At 39.7% G+C, this 19771-nt stretch overlaps 2 protein-coding genes across 9 annotated transcripts in view; both read left to right on the forward strand.

Annotated features, from left to right (window-relative positions):
• The window catches only part of LOC121726770 (guanine nucleotide-binding protein G(q) subunit alpha), a 34731-nt gene extending 19009 nt beyond the window's left edge, over positions 1–15722 (forward strand). For 3 of the 8 annotated variants that reach the window (XM_042114269.1, XM_042114270.1, XM_042114271.1), the window contains 5 exons: positions 1102–1230; positions 6717–6846; positions 7307–7460; positions 8358–8465; positions 12050–12213. In XM_042114269.1, the coding sequence (XP_041970203.1) occupies positions 1102–1230; positions 6717–6846; positions 7307–7460; positions 8358–8465; positions 12050–12150 (622 nt within the window). In that variant the 3' untranslated portion in view covers positions 12151–12213. Of the gene's footprint in view, positions 1–1101; positions 1231–1465; positions 1595–6716; positions 6847–7306; positions 7461–8357; positions 8466–9911; positions 10020–12049; positions 12214–12611 lie in introns of those variants that run through there. The other 5 variants (XM_042114268.1, XM_042114275.1, XM_042114273.1 and 2 more) reach the window with 5 other exon arrangements.
• Positions 15723–16024: 302 nt separating this feature from the next.
• LOC121727101 lies at positions 16025–17722 on the forward strand. Its single transcript, XM_042114781.1, has one exon. The coding sequence runs from the start codon at positions 16025–16027 to the stop codon at positions 17720–17722; it is 1698 nt and encodes a 565-aa protein (XP_041970715.1).
• Positions 17723–19771: the final 2049 nt, after the last annotated feature.

Raw genomic sequence — 19771 nt, forward strand, 5'->3', positions numbered from 1 at the left:
CTGAGAAGTATTAGAAATAAGTATTAATAGTACTAGACGTTTCGCGCGGCTGCGCCCGCGTACGGCGTAAATTAGATAATATTTCACAAACAAATTAGTCAACAAAAAGTAGCCTATGATCCTTCACGTGGTCTACTTCTTATCTGTGCCAAATAACATAAAAATTGCTCCAGTAGTTCGTGAGATAAGCCCTTTCAAATAATTTCTCGCGTTTTTTTCCACATTTTCCTCTACTCCTTCGCTCCTATTAGTCTTAGCGTGATAAAATATAGCCTAAAGCCTTCCTCGATAAATGGGCTATCTAACACTGAGATAATTTTTCAAATCGGACCAGTAGTTCCTGAGATTAACGCGTTGTAACAAACAAACAAACAAAAAACTCTTCAGAATAATTATAATAGTATAGATCAGTGTTTCCCAATTAGTGGTACGCGTACCCCCAGGGGTACGTGAAATTGCATCAAGGGGTACGTGCGGCTATCAGTAAAATCAAGAATAATTTCCGGATGTTAATCCAGGGTGTCAACTTACTACCTGTATTGGTAATTTCATCAAAATTGGTCCAGGCGTTTGAGAATGAAAAAGTAACGAACATACACACACTCACAAACTTTCGCATTTATAATATTATTAGTGTGATTGCTACAATAAGGGGTACGCAGGTTTGAGGTCTTTTTTGAAGTGGTACTCAGCAAAAACTAATTGGGAACCACTGGTATAGATAAGTGAACTCCTCGGAAGTTAAAAGATTTATACCTGTTTTCACCAACGGTCTCCTAACGCTAAGTGTCCCCTAGCGACCTTTGCGGGTCAAATATCTCTTAAAACAAACACATTAAAAAAAAAGTAATGTTTTGCAAAAGTTCTTACGCCCTAAGGACGAACGTGACACACAAAAATTCGTGAAATCTTGAAAGATATTTACCCTTAATGGCCGCTAGGGGACCACTTAGCGTTAGGAGGCGGTTGGTGAAAACAGCCATAAAGAGTGCTATTTAGTTCCTAAATATGACTGTTACTACATTTCTGACTAGGCCACCAAGGGGTCTCGTTGAAACCTCTACATTTGGCTGTAAAAATTAAACGCTTTCGTTTCTATAGCTACTTGCAGGAGATAGACCGCGTGGCGGCACCAAATTACTTACCGACCGAGCAGGACATACTACGCGCGAGAGTGCCCACCACCGGCATACTCGAGTACCCGTTCGACTTGGAAGAAATAAGATTTAGGTAAAACTGGTCGACGGGTGTTTGCATGTTACTAAGGAATGCTGGGCTGCATGCTTCTATAACCTACGAACCCGTATCTCGAAGCGTATACGGGCATTACGTGTAATTTTCGATTGCTCGTCTCTGCACGCTAGCGCGTACGCTCATGCGTACGCACGAGCGTGCGAATCGAGAAATCGAAATTCACGAGCTTTCTGCCTTTTGCATGTGCTTTATATGTTGCATGACATTTCAGTTATTTAAGCGATCTGGAGAGAATCGAGAAGGCGGACTATTTACCCACCGAGCAGGACATTCTCCGAGCTCGACAGCCTACCACGGGTATACTAGAATATCCCTTCGATCTAGACGGCATTGTGTTTAGGTATGTGACTACAGAGTACAGATGGCAGTTGGAGGCTCGGGAGTGAACCTGTAGTTTTGGACACTAGTACCTATCTAACGGCCGCACTATAGACTGTAGACATTTGATTATTATTATTTATTTTTTGATTTAATGCAGAGTTTGACAGAAAATATGAGTTTAATGTCAAAATTTTCATTAAAGACTAAAGTTAAGTATGTAAACTCACTGGAAGCGGCCGTAAGTATAGTATGCTTAAAAATGAGTATGCAGTTTTTGCTTGTTTGCCACTACATTCAGGTTTGTCCAGGTTTGAATACACTTACGTTTCTTTACATTGTTGCAGTTAAGCTATTCTATAAATAAGTAGCGATTGTATTTACACATGTAGTCGGTTGCTAAGCTCATTATAACTGTTATCTAGTAACTTCCTTTGGCTTGTGGTTTCCCCTGACCAAACTATTTCGATGATAAAATATATTACTCATTTGTTTCCTGGGCCATTAGCCAAGACGATTGCTTTACGCTTCTTTATAGAATCGCCGATCAAAATGTATGGAATTGACATAGCGTTCGATAATATGAAGTTGATGTTCGTCAATTCCATGCATTTTGATCGGTGATTCTATAAAGAAGCGATAAAGAAAATGTCCTATGCACTGTGCAGCTGCTGTAGCTGCACAGTGCATAGGACGTTTTCTTGACGTGACAACAATTTCCCCAATTTCTATTTCCCCAATTTCTTAGTTGTATACAGGGTGTAATAAAACTGAGTGATAATACTTTAGGGTGTGTATAATGTATACGTAACTTGTAGATAGGGCTGCAAGTCCGTCCGGATTTCCTCCGATTTGTCCTAGTTTGAAGGGCGTCCGGGGTGCGTCTGGCCGGGTTTTTGAAAAGTGTCCGGGTAAATTCGGACACTTTTGTTGAGAGAAAAACTTTGAAGTCATGCAGCAATAAGCGAAAGATAAAAACTCGCTAAGCATTCACACGGTTTCTTGCACGGACTTGAGTTAGTCAGTTTTTTACAAGTTCTTGTTGGAAAAATAAAAATTGGCAAGACGTTATCGTAAAATAATACTGTTTAAGAGGAGTCCGGGGAAATAACCACATTTTGGCCAAACGTCCGGGAATTTTTTCGTGCCTGACTGGCGAAGGCAATTTGGGTGATGGCAGTCCTACTTGTAGAGAGTTCACTGTGAAAGTAGCAGCGCTGAAAGACTTTTTTTATCTGTATGGGCAAGCGCCCCAGGGTGACGAGTTTACCCATATAAAAGTGAAAAAACTAGCTCTTTCAGTGCCGCTACTTCTACAGTTTTGTTACATCCTGTATATGTGTTTCTTAATTACATAGTTTCAATTTCCATATTATTATTGTTGTTTTGATCCATTGTGTCAAGATGTGGCTTAGCAGTAGGCCTACGGCTATATTAGTATCGTCCTTAAATAGCTTAACAGATTATATTGTAAGTCTTCCCATAAACATACATAGCACAAAATCAATAACTTCAAGACCACTGACATTGATCCGCGGTATTAATACGCTATTTAATTGCATTACTCGCAAATATCCGAGGCCGAAATTCTATTTAATGCGGCCTTCTTCTCCATTTCCGCTAATGCAGTTAGAACTGTACTCGTTTAGAGGCCTACTTCACCTAGGATTATGACGGATACAGCTATGATTGGAAGCCAGAGAGCATACTTAATTGACGTCGATCATCGGTAACTTAAGGGTATTTTTAACACGTTTTTATAAGCTTGTGCTGTATGTAACGGAATCTTTGAGCACGGTTTTCACCTATGGCATCCATTACACGGTAGGTTTTGCCGTCAGTTTTACCGCAGTCATGGCTGTAACTGATGGATAACCTACCATGTAAGAGCGTGATAGACGGTTGCATGAAGTTGATTGACGAAAATCTGGATATCTTGATTTTTGCTTCATGCAACCATCAGTCACGAATTTCGAGTGAGTGTTGTCACATCTGACAAAATAGGAAAGAAATTAGAAGCGTATACCTTTGAAAATTTTGGCTTTGACTGACATAAAACTGAAGAGAATTGAGTGACCGTCTTATACCATTCGTCAGTCACCATCAGTCAAACATAATTCATGATTGACGGAATTGACTGTCGATTGCATGAGCGTGTAATGGATGCCTATCTCCACTCTCCAGTAGTCCAATTAATTCGAAAGTTTGTGTACTTATTGATAAGTTAATAACCAATCGCAATGTAATAATTTGTTATTTTTTTTTTGAAAACAAGCGTGCTTTTTTTAGTTCCTTTTCAACTATTATTTATTCCAAGTTTAGTCAATATGGGGATAGTCATGATAAGAAAGCTGCATCTAGCTTTGACGACGATTATAAACAATGTTTGAGAAAGACAAGGTCATCACCTAAATTTTGATCGTTGTCCAACTCGGAGAGGCCGCAATAAGTAGGTTATTTTGATTTTCTTGCTTGTTGATAAAAATGCATCTCTTATAAATATAGCGACCTTATCAGATTATAAATAAGATATCTCCAAACTGATAATATGATACGGTTATGGCATTTCAACACCATAACACAATGCTTTTTCGAAACAACTAGAGATTGATTGAAATTTGAAATGCAACTTTTGCTTTATTTTGTTACAATTAAAAAATGCACGCCGCTCTGTTTGCTTGCTTTACACGTGTTTTGCTTGGCAGGTTGTTTTATGTAATGTTTTGTTTGTAGCATGTTGCAAATAGTTTTGTAATATAAAATGATGAACATTCATATACAGGATGTAACAAAACTAAGTGACAATACTTTAGGGTGTGTACGTGTTACTTGTACCAAACCAGACCAAACCAATTTTTTTTCACTTTTGTATGGGCAAGGGCCCGAGCGTCACGAGTTTCCCCATACAAAAGTGAAAAATGTTTTTGGTCTTTCAGCTCTGCTACTTTCACAGTGAACTCTCTACAAAGAACACGTACACACCCTAAAGTATTATCACTTAGTTTTGTTACACCCTGTATATTTACAAAATGGTTTTGGGTTCAAGTCCCAAATCAAAATAAACTGTAATGTCTAGTCGTTTTAAGACAAGTTTAATCATTATTATAATAATGTCTTCATAATACTTACATATTATATTAAAACTGGCGTCGGCTTTGCATCGTGCAATTTATTATAAACTAGCTGTTGCCCCCGACTTCGTCCGCGTGGACTTCAGTTTATAGCGCGCGATGTCAACAAAATTGGTGTCAAAAGCTTTTATAAAAAAACCCTGGTACCCCATAAATCAATACAGCTGTGCAGTGTGCACACAATAAGTACTTAATTTTTTATATTAAACTTTATATTTTATGCCAAATTTTAAAGCTTATTTAGCCCCCCAATTACACAACTTTACCCATAAACTATTTATCATTTATAGGCTTAGCCCCAATTTCACCAACGTCTGTTAGTGTTAACAGCTTGTTAAAATGTCCTGTCTTCTCTAATTCGAGCATTAACTTTAACAGTCGTTGGTGAAATTTGGTCTTAAGGTTACGTCACTGCCTGCACAGATAAAGTACTGAGTTATTTAATACCGTAGAGTAGATATAACAATCGAAAAAAATCGAGACTTAAATGTAAGATGATACCACCTATTATAGAAAGACTTTTGAGCAAGCGTCAGCGCGATGTAGAAGACGCACGGCGGCATCTATTATGAATTTTTTGAACAAATTTATGACCCTTACAACCCTTTTTTCCAGTAAAAAAGTAGCCTATGTCCTTTCTCAGGCTTTAGACTATCTGTATACAAAATTTCATTACAATCGGTTCGGTAGTTTTGGCGTTTGGCGTGAAAGCGAGACTGACAGACAGACAGACAGACAGAGATACTTTCGCATTTATAATATTAGTATAGATTATGTGCACACTGCACAGCTGTTTTTGGGTATTTTGATTAATTAAGGGCCGCGCTACACCGGAATGGCAGTGGCGAGGCGAGCACTTTCAGCGCTGCCATTCCGGTGTAGCGCGGCCCTAAGAGGGTACCCCTCTTAGGGCCGCGCACTTACCAGGGTTTTAAAAAGTTTTTAAATTTGACAGAAATTTTGTTGACACCGCGCGCTATAAACTAAAGTATAATAACGCGGACGAAGTATAATATATTATAATAAGTAATATATAATAAAGTAGGTATGATTAGTTCTGTTACAATAATGAAGTAAAAAATAAAATGCCATCTGTTTTCATATATTAGAATTAAAATGTTGATTGCATTGATATATTTTCTGGATGGAATATAGGCCAACACGGTACACTCGAACACCTTAGAAATGCAGTAGGAGTTCTATAAAATAAGATAGATTGATTATTATTATACCACGTGATAATATTATTAAACATAATATTCTAACGTATTAAAAACTATAAACAAAAACATAATAACTAATAAGTATGATTAGTTCTATGTTACAATGAAGTAAAAAATAAAACGCCATCTGTTGAATCGTATTAGAACTAAAATGTTCATTGCATCGATATATTTCTGGATATTTTATAATATTATACATAAAATATATTTAAGATTTTTGAAATATTATTTTAATACACATCCAAGAAATTGTTCCGCCTGCGGGACTCGAACCCAGGACCCCCGGGATGAGCGCTGGCCACGCGCAATGCGAATTAATTTTCATCGATATTTTCATGGAAATAAGATATTTTCCCACATCAAAATGTAGCCTATGTCCTTTCTCAGACTCTGGAATAACTGTGTACAAAATTTCATTGCAATCGGTTCAGTAGTTTTGGCGTGAAAGCGAGACAGACAGACAGACAGAGATACTTTCGGATTTATAATATTAGTATAGATATGAGCATTCTAAGGCCGGTATAAATAGATGCATCACGGTCTCAAGACACAGTTCAGACTCTGTGATTGGTTGGCTGTCAAAATTTGGACCAATCACAGAGCCGAATCGCGTCTTGAGACCAAGATGCATCTTGAGTACTGACTATTTATACCGGCCTTATTTTCTCAACCTGTTTAAGACTGCATTAAAATCTGTTCAGTAATTTAAAATATCCTAACGAACAGACAGCAAAAGCAACCTTTATATTACGCAAATTGCAAATGTTTAAAGTATAAATTTCTGTAACAGGATGGTGGACGTCGGCGGGCAAAGATCCGAAAGAAGGAAGTGGATTCACTGTTTCGAAAACGTCACATCTATCATATTCTTAGTAGCACTTAGTGAATATGATCAAATTTTATTCGAATCCGAAAATGAGGTGAGTCATATTGATATATTATGTATTATTTTGTTTAATTAAAGATGCGATAATAACTTTTCCAGGACTGAAAGTACTATCAGAGAAGTTGATTCCTATGCAAATCGGGGACCTAAGTAGTTTGGTCGCGTTACGTCAAACCCAGCTGACAGATCACAATTAACATTGAATTGACATATTCGACCAAATAACGTTGGTCTGTCAATTGCATAGGAATCAACTTCCTCGATGGTACCTTGCTATCAAATTTTGTCTAGATTGGTTAGTGGTTTGAACGTAACAGATAGACATACTTTTGCATTTATAATATTACAATATATTTAAATCAAGAGAAACCTTATGTTTTAATCAGGTTTTGAAGTTTCTTATTTCTGAACGTTGACCCTTTTAATTCTTCTTACCATGACTTTAAACTCAAAATTCTTGTTGATATTAAAAAAAAATGTTTTCTGTATTCCAGAATCGAATGGAGGAGTCGAAAGCGCTGTTCAAAACCATCATTACGTACCCGTGGTTCCAACACTCGTCGGTAATTCTGTTCCTTAACAAGAAGGATCTGCTTGAGGAGAAGATTATGTACTCTCATCTCGTCGACTACTTCCCCGAGTACGATGGTATGGATCCTCTATGTTCCTATTCTTTGGCCCATTCGACCTAGGCTTAGCATAAAAACATTAGAAACGGGAAAGAAAGGACATACTGATAGATTATAGTGATAAAATGGCAGATTCCCTTTGTTAATCTGTCACTTTGTCTATCCTCCGTAGATAGAATCCGTTTCTATGGTGACCATGCTAAGCCTGCAGGGTTACCATGTCATTTCTCTTGTCTCTTAGTATGTAAGTATGGTTTCAACTTCGCATACACTAGGGCACGTGTTTTTTATCGTAGACGGATAGATGGATGAGTAAAAAATTGTGAATTAGTCGTTACCAACTACTGTTATGGCAAATAACTCGCCCATAATATCTATATCTATTTCTATGTCACAACAATTGAACTTAACTAGAAAAGATGCGATATTTTTATTTTGTGTTTATTTTAAAGACCTACATGTAGAATAGACCACAAGTATAATAAAAAATGAAAACACTGGAATTTACTGCAAAAAATGCGGTTTAAAATTGACAATTTTTTTGGCGCCAAATCGGATCTATAGTGTGTATGGCGTCACTACAGCTGGCCTGCCCCGCGTTCCATTTAGCGTTAAAAACGATCAAAACGCTCAAAATAGAAGGCATTTTGAGCGTTTTGATCGTTTTTAACGGATAGCAGGACGTCACTGAACGCTGAATGGTGGTGTTTTGAAATCCGTTCAGTTTCAAGTTATGTACTTTTAATTCGTAGTTTTTGTAAAAAAAATCAATATTTTATAAAATATTAAGCTGGCACCTTCTTTTATATTTTTTTTTTAATTTTAATATTATCGTTAAAACCGGGATGGTTTCGCATTAACACTAAAACGCACATTTAAATTTTATTCAGACGTTAACTATAACTTGTACAATCAGGACCAAAGTTGGATCCGGAGCCCGCGAAACAGTTTATATTACAAAAGTATCTGAAGGAGAACCCCGACCCCGACCGGTCGTGTTACTCGCACTTCACCACTGCCACAGGTGGACAGACATATCCCTCGTGTTATACTGGCTAAAGAGTTATAATATGTAGTGCTAGTGTATGTTTTAAAGAAGGTCGCCATATATAGAGATTCGCCCATTGGCCTATGAGCTCCAAGCTTGTTTCTTTCACATGCATACTACCCGTTCGCGCTAAGTTTGCCGCTGTCAACTGTCACGCGTTTCCGTTCTCTCACTTACTCACAGAACCGAATGAGTGAGAAAACTTTAAACACGTGACAGTTGACAGTGGCAAACTTATCGCATACGGCTTGTACGTATGTTATATGGTAAATGGTACGTTTCCACGCACATGTTTAATCATAGAAGCCGGATACCGATGCGCGTCTGAAATAGACCAGCGGCTAAGGACGAATTTATATGCGTCGACCGTACTTTACTAACACAAAAGTTGTAATGGTAGATATACGTAAACGTTCGTTTTGTTTTTAAGCTAGTATAAATCCGTTGTCATAAATTTCGCGATTAGTAAAGGCATTTTAAAACACTAAAATCGTGAAATTTTAAGCAGCGGCCGAAGATCCCTGGTCCACTATGAAACAAGTACAATAATTAGTCGCTGGTGCCAATTTAGGGTTAATTCAGACCGCAAAGATTTCAATTGCGAGAGACGTCTTGCAAATTGGCAAATCCGTGTAAATTTAGAAATGCATCTACGCATCCCGTTGTGGTCTGAATTGACCCTAAGAGCCATACCTCACCGGGACACCATCGCGACGTCGCGAGAGACGTTACCATGGCAACGTCTGGTGTCTCTACGTAGCCGCAAAGCGGTGTTTTTAAACTTAACTTTAAGAAAAACACCGCTTTGCAGCGACGTAGAGACATCAGGGCCTAGACAAGCGTCAAGCCATCGTATCGAATCGCCAATGCCACAAAATGTATGGGATTTGACATTAGTATTCGCTAGCGAAGCGATGACTTATGTCAATCGCATGCATTTTGTTAGCGTTTACGATAATCGCGTGTCACTTGTCGACTAGGGCTGACGTTACCATGATAACGTCACTGGCGACGTCGCGTAGGCGTCCCCGTGAGGTATGACCCTTAGTCGCACCGATTTATTGATACGGTTCAGGAGCACGATGCTCATGCAGCAAAAAACCATTGCACGATAATAAATCGTGCCATAGGCAATTATTAGTACTCTAGTGGACAAGGCGTTTTTGTGAACTGCTAGACAGCTAGACGTTGATAGCAACATACTTGTAACTGGAGTTTTGCAATGGATAATTCATTGGTCAAATGGGAAATCTACGTTATTCAGTCGGGCTATATCAAGTAGTAGTTGGTCGTGATTTGACGGCTGTACTTGGTATAACCCTACCAAATTACGCTGGTCCACCATCAAACAATTTCTCTAGGAGTACAAAGTATGTTGCTACTTAAGGTAGTGTGCAAGTAGTGAGCTAGCGTGTGTGACAGGTCCGCAACGCGACGCCAGCGCCGCGCGCGAGTTCATACTGCGGATGTTCGTCGACCTCAACCCCGACGCCGAGAAGATCATCTACTCGCACTTCACCTGTGCGACAGGTAAGTCCACGGTGACGATTAATAGCTCCCACACAAAAATGCGAATTCCTGTGAATTCGCATCGCAATGTCCTTTTTATTATGAGTTTTATCGCAGATTTTTGCGATGCGATGCGAATTCGCAGTTTTGTGTGGGAGCCCTAAACTGCACAGTTTGGTCATAGATGGGCCAAAAAACGCACACGCAACGCATATAATAATAAACTATACTACTCCGTTGTGCCTAATTTCGTTTATCGCGCGGGAACCGTAATTTTTTTTTTAATTTATCCTATGTCCTTTCTCGGGACTCGAAAGTATCTCCGTACCAAATTTTTGCAAAATCGCTTCGGTGGCTTGGGCGTGAAAAGGTAACAGACAGACAGACAGACACATTTTCGCATTTATAATATTAGTATGGATGATGGATGGTGCAGGGTGCTGCGAACTTGATGTCGCCAATCAGTAAATTGATTATTTATTTGACATTTCCTGCCATCCATTAGTTTAAAGTTTCAAAGACCTTAGAACCTACTTGTATGGCCTGTGCCATACAAGTAGTTCTAAGTTATTTGAAACTTTAAACTGATTATTGTTATTATTTCCTTGTCATGTGATCACCATGTGGTCTATAGTTCTGGCGCGGTTCCTATACGTGTGATGATTCGGGCGTTGCTGATGTATGTCTGTATGTCTACTGTGAGTCTGTGACCAAACTATGCAGTTATGTGTTAAAATATAAGTACCCAATACATTGGAGTACTGTAGGATTAGGATACCTGTTTTCTTAATTCTTCACACATTTTGTGTTAAAAATATACAAGAAGTGTGAATAATATTGTAAAACGAAATTATAAAATGAACGATAAAATTATTTATAGTTTAAATTCTGCCTGAATACTTGTCCAATATATCTCAGTTTGGTCGTTAACGAATATAGAAAAATTTTACACAAAATCACTGCATTTAATTTATGATCTACCTTCAATAATTATCGGCATACAAATTAAAGTAACAGTTATTGTAATCTCAAAAGTACACTTCTAGATACTACCTCAGATTGTAAGGCTTTAGATAGCATGGAACATCGGGTAAGTTAAGGTGTGCCTTGATTTTGGTAGCGTGGTAGATATTTGTGGTGGTGTAGCTAGTGACTGTAGTAGTGTTTTTTCTTTGTGTTTCTTAGATGTTTTTACACTTTTTTATACAGCTTTTATATACTTCGCAGTTGTATCATGTATTACGTATTACTTATACAAAGTTTAAATAATTCTGCATCAATCAATGAGGGTGTTTGTTTTGCCTTAGAGTCAGTCCACACGGCGCGTTGCGTCGACGCAGCGCTGCCGTTGCGTTGTTTTATATATATAAATAACAAAGGTGTTCACACGGCGCGCTGCGTCGTCGCAACGCACACATGACGGTCAGCCCCCGAGACGAAGCGGGAGAATGTCGACGTTAAGACTGCTTCGTTGCGATGACGCAGCGCCCGTGTGGCCGGCTATGCGTCGCTAACGCAATGCGCCGTGTGGACTGGGTCTTTGGGTCTTCTTCTTCTTCTCCTTTTGGCGTAAGCCTCCTCGTTTAGGCTTTTGGTCTATCATGGACATGACAGCTATATCGTGACATATGACAGCAGTTTGACACGATAGACCCTAAGGCCCTTTTCACATGCATCCGGTCGCGGCACGGCGACCGTGCCGTACAAAGTAGAAATGTATGACACGGGTCACGCCACGGTCGCCGTGCCATGTGAAAGCTGTCTACGTAGCTCATATATTTCTACTTTGTACGGCACGACGACCGTGCCGCAACCGTATGCATGTGAAAAGGGCCTAAGGCGCTTAGTAAAATGCTTACGAAAGATATTTAAAGGGAAGTTTAAAAATAAAATATATAATGGGACTTAACAAAAAGCAACGCTAGCGCACAAAACATTTTTGATTTCGAACTTAGTTATCGAAATTGACAAATGCATCTTGACTAAAGTATAATGTTAAAAAAATGTGTGATGCATCATTTTCTTTTATTTGTTTTTATTTTCGCATGCTGCTTTGGATATTTTTAAAGACACTGAAAACATTAAATTGGTGTTCTGTGCCGTCAAGGATACCATAATGCAGTCCGCGCTTAAGGAGTTCAATCTTGCATGAATTAGTTTTATTTAGCTTTATACTATATTATATTCTATGCAGCAATAAATGTTTTATTTTAATCGTGTGCATGTTTTATTATACTAACCTACACTTTAAGCTTGTTTCGGACTTATTTGGTCTCATATTATGAGTAAGTGTACTTCATGTTAAGTAGATACCTTTGCTTTATATTTTGTCATCTTAACATACCATGTGTGTTCGTAGGCAAAATACATACTTCTAGCTGCTTTATATAATGTGTACATTTCATTTGTATTTACTATATTTAATTTTAAATAGAAGACTAGAGATTTTTGGCTAAGAGAATAAAATTGAATGCAGTAATTTTGTCAATTGCTCATTAATGAAAAACAGTTTAAATTGCTAGACAAAATCCAACGTGCCGTATACTTGTGTTCGCTAATTGTGACGTCACTAGTACCGCCAGACGTAGTGAGTGTGCCGCTTGTGTGTTCCAGACACGGAGAACATTCGGTTCGTGTTCGCGGCGGTGAAGGACACGATCCTCCAGTCCAACCTCAAGGAGTACAACCTCGTGTAAGCGCCGCGCCGTGTGTCGCGCCCGACATGTGTAAATTCACGAACTGAGATCGGATGGACGAACTCGTTCATCACCAAATGATTTATGAGAAAAGTAAGGTTAGATTGTAAGTCATTTATCCAAAACTAGCACCAGTTCGGACGGCGCTCGTTCTCGATTCCGAACCGATCGCCGCGCGGATGCGATCGAGAATTTTTGACATGTTTTTTTATGATGAAAGTTATTCACGACTTATGTATGTGTCTGTATCGGTGAATATTAAATCGTGCATTTTTAAAGTCGCGGCGGGTGTCGACCCCGGCGCGAGCTGCTTTTAGTCATTGTTTTAGGATTTTTGTAAAGTTTGTTGCCATAATCTTTCTACATTAGTATACATTTATGTCCGAACGGATTCGAACAAACTAGTCCACTGCACTCGAGCGAGTCGGGATAGTAGTCTCGCGAGCTGCGGCGCCGGCGCGCGCCGAGGACCGGGCGAGGCGCTCGCTCGCCGTGTGACGTCACACTCCCAAGTGCGACCGTGTCGGACGTCGTAACACCACACGTGTGTGCATGTGGCGCCGCTCGCTCGCTCGCGGGTGACGTCGCATGCCGCGACACCGCGTGTGACGTCGGCGGCCGGGACGTCCGAGCGACCGCCTCTCTACGATTGCTTCTATTTGATCGTTTTGTTTTGTTTAAACGAAGAAATATGGTGTATTTAATAACGGTTGCGTTAATTTTGTACATTACAATTTTGTTACTTGATACATGTTATATGTTATTATTTAAGCTGTTTATATTTTTAAAGTGGTGTTTTTCTATAAGAATTGACTTCGCGCAAACTGTTTTGTGAGTTAACTGTGGGCATCTCTGTACCCAGTCTGGTGTATTTGGTTTCTTCCTAATGTTAATCATATATGAAATTCCATTCTACTAGCCGTATGTCAGTATAGGAAGTTACTACGTTAGTTGTGTAAGGATATTTTTGAAGCATTTGATATAAACTTTTTTTACTAGTGAAACCCAAGTATAATACAATAAGGCGATTTGTGAATTGTAAAAATCGACGCCGACGGTTTTGTGAACGGAAAGATTTTACCACAGGAATGTAATATATTGTACATTTGGGTCTAAATGTGCTGAGTGAATTGAGCGGACAGTTCAATGCCAAGTTTTGCTATTGGCATTTGGCATCATTGAGGTGTAACTGAAGCACAAATATTATATCAATTTCTATTATTTGTTTTCTATATTTTAGATAATTTTATGATGCTATGCTATTGTGTGTTGCTTTGTTTTTTTATTTAGTAATTTTATTTGTATGATAAGAAACAAAGTTTCTATAATAAAAGATTATAAATAACTTATTGTATTAACTTATTCGTTGTTGTGAATCGAGTTCTCTACGTGTCGTTTCGGTCGGGCGGTTTCGATTTCTTTAGGCGTACTGACACTGTCAATAGCAAAACTACATGCTCCAATATACAGCTGTCTGAAATGCTCAAAATTTGTGAAATTGAAACTTAGCGCACAAATATTGGAATATTTTATCGATGTAATCCATTAATCGCAATCTCTATGTAAGTCCTGTACATAGTCTGCCCCGCGACGCGCCGCGCCTCTGCACGCGCCATCCCAACGTACGACATAATATAGTTGTAAAAGAATCGAATGTACCTGGGACTCCTATATCACTAAAATTTTATCAATATTATAAACGGTCTCAACTAACGTAGACGATTTTAAATGAATTAATTTAAGCTCATTATATTTATGGGATACAAATACAGTTCACTATTAATAGATAATGTAAAGTATACGCTAGTAAACTCTGACTGAATCGATCGCATCGCGGGACGCGGTGGCTAGGGCGCGAGCGCTCGCGGTTGGCTCGCGCGGCGCTCGGCCCGCGCACCGCGCCCCGCCCACTGAGTACCTAGTGCGTGTACAGAGCCACGATATATTATCCAAATGCATTTACATTGTATTTATTTAAGCCTATATAGTTCGAGTCTATGTTCGAGAATATACGTTTATTTTGTATTCTTTTACACGTAGGACCTACCTCAGACGATTTAATACAGAGTTATAATATTCATTCCGAAATGCTTTGAAGTTAGGGGTTTCTTAGGAAGATAGCGTCGATATACTATATAAACGAACGAAACTGCCAGAACTGCCAATCTTTTTTTTACATCTTTTTTTACACGGGCTCCATTTTTGGTTTTGTATCTTTTTAACCAAATTGTAGCTAGTCTTTATAAATATGTATTTATATTTGCAGAAATCCGACACACAATCACATGCCAGTGTACTCGAAAGCTAGTTACAATAATTATTGTACGCACATTGCCTGTTGCAAAACATACTTTTAGTATGCTTCTTGGCGCAATGTTGTTATAATAGTGGACAAATAAAAATAACTAAATGAATCTAGCAAAGTCTGCACAAACTGAAATGCAAAAAAAATTGTAGCAGGCAATCTCAGGCAATACTGTAAGGTTAGCTCGAAATTCAAAATGGACCAAACCGGATAAGACGTTTTTATTTGAGTTTCAATCGATGATTCGCAATATCTGCTACGAGATAGGTGGTTTTCTAGCGAGTGACGACTCGATCGCATTAGTCTCCTCTCGATATAATATGTTCCTAACGAAGTCGAACTCCTGAGCGATTGAACGTAAACGATTGTGGGAATCCAGGCAATCGAACTTTAATTGCGACGCGACGTCCAATTTCGTTGGGAGTGGGGGGCGCTAGGTCGAGGGGTGAGGAGCGGCTCTGTACGCACACGACGGGCGCGCGTGCAGCGGCGCACCGACGCGCCATCTTCCTTTCAGATGGACTGAGTTTCGTGTACCGGTGTGATTCTTACCCGAGTATTTTTTATTGAGCGACACAAATATTGCTAACTATATTATAGTCTAAAGTTGCTTTACCTTTTGCGTGAGATTGTGAATTTTAGCTTAAGTTTCGACTGAAGATGGATGCCTGTATGTAATATTGTAAATTATAATTTCTCATAAAATATAATTTTTTTCAGCTACGCTCTTGTTTTATTTATACCTGTCACGATCGATCGATGTAATGTTAATTCGATTATTGAAAGCGTTACGTGATTATCACGCATTTAGTTCCAACAAAGGTGTCGTAAAAGATAACAAAATTTATTAAATCCTAGAAAAAGAAGACCCATTAAAATATCATTAGCGCTACTAACGATTGCGTTGCATTAGCTCACTCGGCCGATTTATTGCGGTGATTCTATTTAATTACGTGTGCTGTGACGGCACGAACGCCGATCGTGTTTACATTCGTCACGGAAGGCGCTCGGCCACGGCCGCCACGATGTACCCCGTCACATGTGAGCTCCCGCACCTACCCAAAGCCGCCGCTAAAATCGCGCTCCATAACTTTCAATGGCACTTCGCGACTCTGGTCGTTTTCAACTCGTCTCTGGTCTGCACTGCGACTGAATTCATCAAATTTTACGGCAAAAGCTTGCTCATGGATAAAACTCTGATCAGAGTACCGGAGAACATAACTCAACTCGTTCTGTTCGCTCTGGACGTCGACGATTTACACAACATGCTAAAGACTATCAAAGAAAGAGGAATCGACAACACCGGAAAGTATATCGTGGTATGCCAAAAAGACGACAAACCGTGCGACGAGAAGGCCGCGGTCGACATACTGTGGCAATATAGAGTCGCGAACGTGCTGGTCCTCAACATCAAAGCTGACAGAATCGAAGGGTACACATACTTTTTCGACAAGAACTGTAAAAACGGCCCTTCCGTTAATGTTCTATCGTGGGGCCTGGAGGAGCAGCAGCAGAATCAACGCACCGCGCTGTTTCCGATAAAGTTCAAAGATATGCACGGCTGCCCCCTCTACGTGTCGACATTCATCCAACCGCCGTACATGCAGATCAACGATACGATTACAGGAGCCGACGGAGATTTGCTCCTGATACTAATGAATGCACTCAACGCGGAGCTCAGGATAATGACGCCGCTCGTCGGGGTGGGGTGGGGCTACAAGGACGAAAACGGCACGTGGGTCGGCTCCCTCGGCGACGTCTACTACGATTGGGCAAATTTCTCGATGACCTCCGCTAGTTTAACGCTCGCGAGATTCTCGTCCTTCGACATTTCCACTGGATATAATAAAGTGAGCATAGTTTGGGTCACCCACCCGTCGAAAATCGAGCCCGCATCCATGAAGCTCCTGCGACCGCTGCAGGCTAACGCGAGGATAGCGCTGAGCGTCTCCTTCCTTCTAACGATCGCTTTTGTTATACTTCTCAAAACGAACTTCGCTGAAGCCCACCTGGGCAGAGTCCCCGAGGGCATGTTCTTTCACTGCTGGGAAATGTGCATGGGGCAGCCTCTCACCAGGTTGCCCGTGAAAATGACGTTTCTCTACATTGTGCTCTTTGGGATATGGTACTGCTATTTAATACGAACGTTCTACCAGGTGTACCTCATAGACAGTCTGAAGAACGACGTTTATATCGCCGACATAACGAGCATCGACGAGTACATCCGAGCGGAATATCCTTATGGTGGGGGGCTGGCCCTTCGAGATTTTTACTTGGACTGCCCCGCAGTTTACGATAGTTGGATAAATATAGAGAGTGATGAAATATTTACAGTGCTACGGGAGCTCGGCGAGGGCAAAAAGTTCGTTTTAGCCATGAACTCCGCTACCGCCGACGCGTATCAGCGAAACTACAAAAAGAACTTGTACGTTCTACCTGAAACGATAGCGAGCAGCCACGCGGTATTGTTTTTCAAAAAGTATTCCCCGCTGGTGAAATCCATAAATATAATATTGAAGCGCCTGGTAGAATCCGGCTTGGTCGAGAAAATATACGAAGATAACGCTTTATCTCAGTACAAAAGGATTCCTACGTCGGATCAGAGGCCTATCAAACTGCAGCATTTTACAGGCTGCTACCTCATACTGGTCGTAGGGTGGACTTTATCTGGCATAGTGTTTTGTGTGGAGCTGTATATGGGAAGAAAAAATAAAGTTAAATAGGGATTAGAGAGACCTATCTAACTGCTGCACTCAGAGTGGAACATTAATTATACGTGGGAGATCCATGCTTCGGCACGAATGGGCCGGCTCGACCGGAGAAATACCACGTTCTCACAGAAAACCGGCGTGAAACAGCGTTTGCGCTGTGTTTCGCCGAGTGAGTGAGTTTACCGGAAGCCCAATCCCCTACCCTATTCCCTTCTCTACCCTCCCCTATTCCCTTCCTTTCCCATCCCTACCCTCCCCTATTACCCTATTCCCTCTTAAAAGGCCGGCAACGCACCTGCAGCTCTTCTGATGCTGCGAGTGTCCGTGGGCGACGGAAGTTGCTTTCCATCAGGTGACCCGTTTACTCGTTTGCCCCCTTATTTCATAAAAAAAAAATACTTAATTGTAATTAATTCCAAATTTTGACATAAGCCCCATACATTATCTCTTCATTAAATTGAAGGTTAATCGTAATTAAATGTCTCTAAGTACGGCGGTTAGGGCCTGTTTCACCACTTTCTGATAAAGTGCCTAATAGGCTATTCACAACTTTTTTGACAGATTCTCCATACTTGATCTGTCAAGTTAATTGGTGGATAGCCTTATCAGGAGGTGGTAAAACAGGCCCTCAGTGTATAATATTATATCATTATATGTTTCATTTACAAACTTCAAATTCCATTTCAACATGTAAGATTATTATTAGATATTCTTAATGACGTAAGCGTTCGGTACGCTTTGAATCAAAATTACTTTAAAAATTTCGACATTTGGTTTATTCAATATCCTTACCTACCTACCTATCTGCGGTGTTTACTGAGCACTTCGTTCAACTATGTTAAATTATACCTCCATTACTATGTTTTATTTACTTACGGCCGTTCCCAATATTTGATCTATCTCTGGTTTTGCCCTACTAGGAATAGCTCATAATTGACATAAAATATATATCTCTAATGTCTAATGTGAGTTATTCCTACCTCTAGTAGGGCAAAACCAGAGATAGATCAAATATTGGGAACGGCCGTTAGTAAGATAAATAAAATATTTTATTGAAATACTTAATATTTTATTCATGGAATAGAAGGATTGATATTTCAACACAATATGTATGAGAAAAGTCGAAGCAGCGACGCACCGCAATGTAATGTCGCTCCATTCTTAGGGTCCTCGCCCATTCAGAAGTTTAAACAATTTAATAATAATAAAGACTTGAGTGGAAGAACCAGATAATTAACATTTTATAACATAGGGACAATTATTACTCATTTTTTCCCTTATAATTTTCAAAAACTTTGTAACTTACCTACTTCATCAGCTGGCCAACATATCTGGCTACACATAAAATCCACATTTTTTTATTACAAATCCTTTTTCCGGCCCTAAAGCCTCCATTTATGCAAAAACGGCAATTTTTTAACTGTTACTTACCTGCTTCTTCCACTCATGTCTTCATTATTTATTATTATAAAAATACCTCCGTGCTATTTATAAGATAGCAGTGCCTTCAACCATAATATGAGATACCATAAGCTCTTCAATTTGGAACATTGTAAGTATTAACTACGATAAAATTCGTCTAAGTTGTTTTTGTTGTTTTAAAAATATGGTGCATTGTTCACTATTTTGACATTATAGTGCATTATATTATTGCCCCATGTTAAGCTTAAGCCTTTGAGCGAAATATGCACCATCATGACTTTATTTTTAACCCCCGACAAAAAAGAGGGGTGTTATAAGTTTGACGTGTCTGTCTGTCGGTCTGTCTGTCTGTCTGTCTGTCTGTCTGTCTGTCTGTCTGTCTGTGGCATCGTAGCATCCAAACGGGTGGGCCGATTTTGATCTAGTTTTTTTTTGTTTGAAAGCTGACTTAACTGAGAGTGTCCTTAGATATAGTTCATCATCATCAGCCAGCTCCGTGCTGAAAAATCGCGGTTCATCTGGTTCGTGAAGGGCCGATTAGCAACTTGCGGTCGTTTGGTGGGCTTTATTGCATTATAGTTCGTGACATTTATGAATATTTACACATCAATGGAAATTTGACCTGCTGCTGCAGCATCA

Source organism: Aricia agestis, chromosome 5 (assembly GCF_905147365.1).
Source record: "Aricia agestis chromosome 5, ilAriAges1.1, whole genome shotgun sequence".
In the NCBI taxonomy this organism is placed as follows: domain Eukaryota; kingdom Metazoa; phylum Arthropoda; class Insecta; order Lepidoptera; family Lycaenidae; genus Aricia; species Aricia agestis.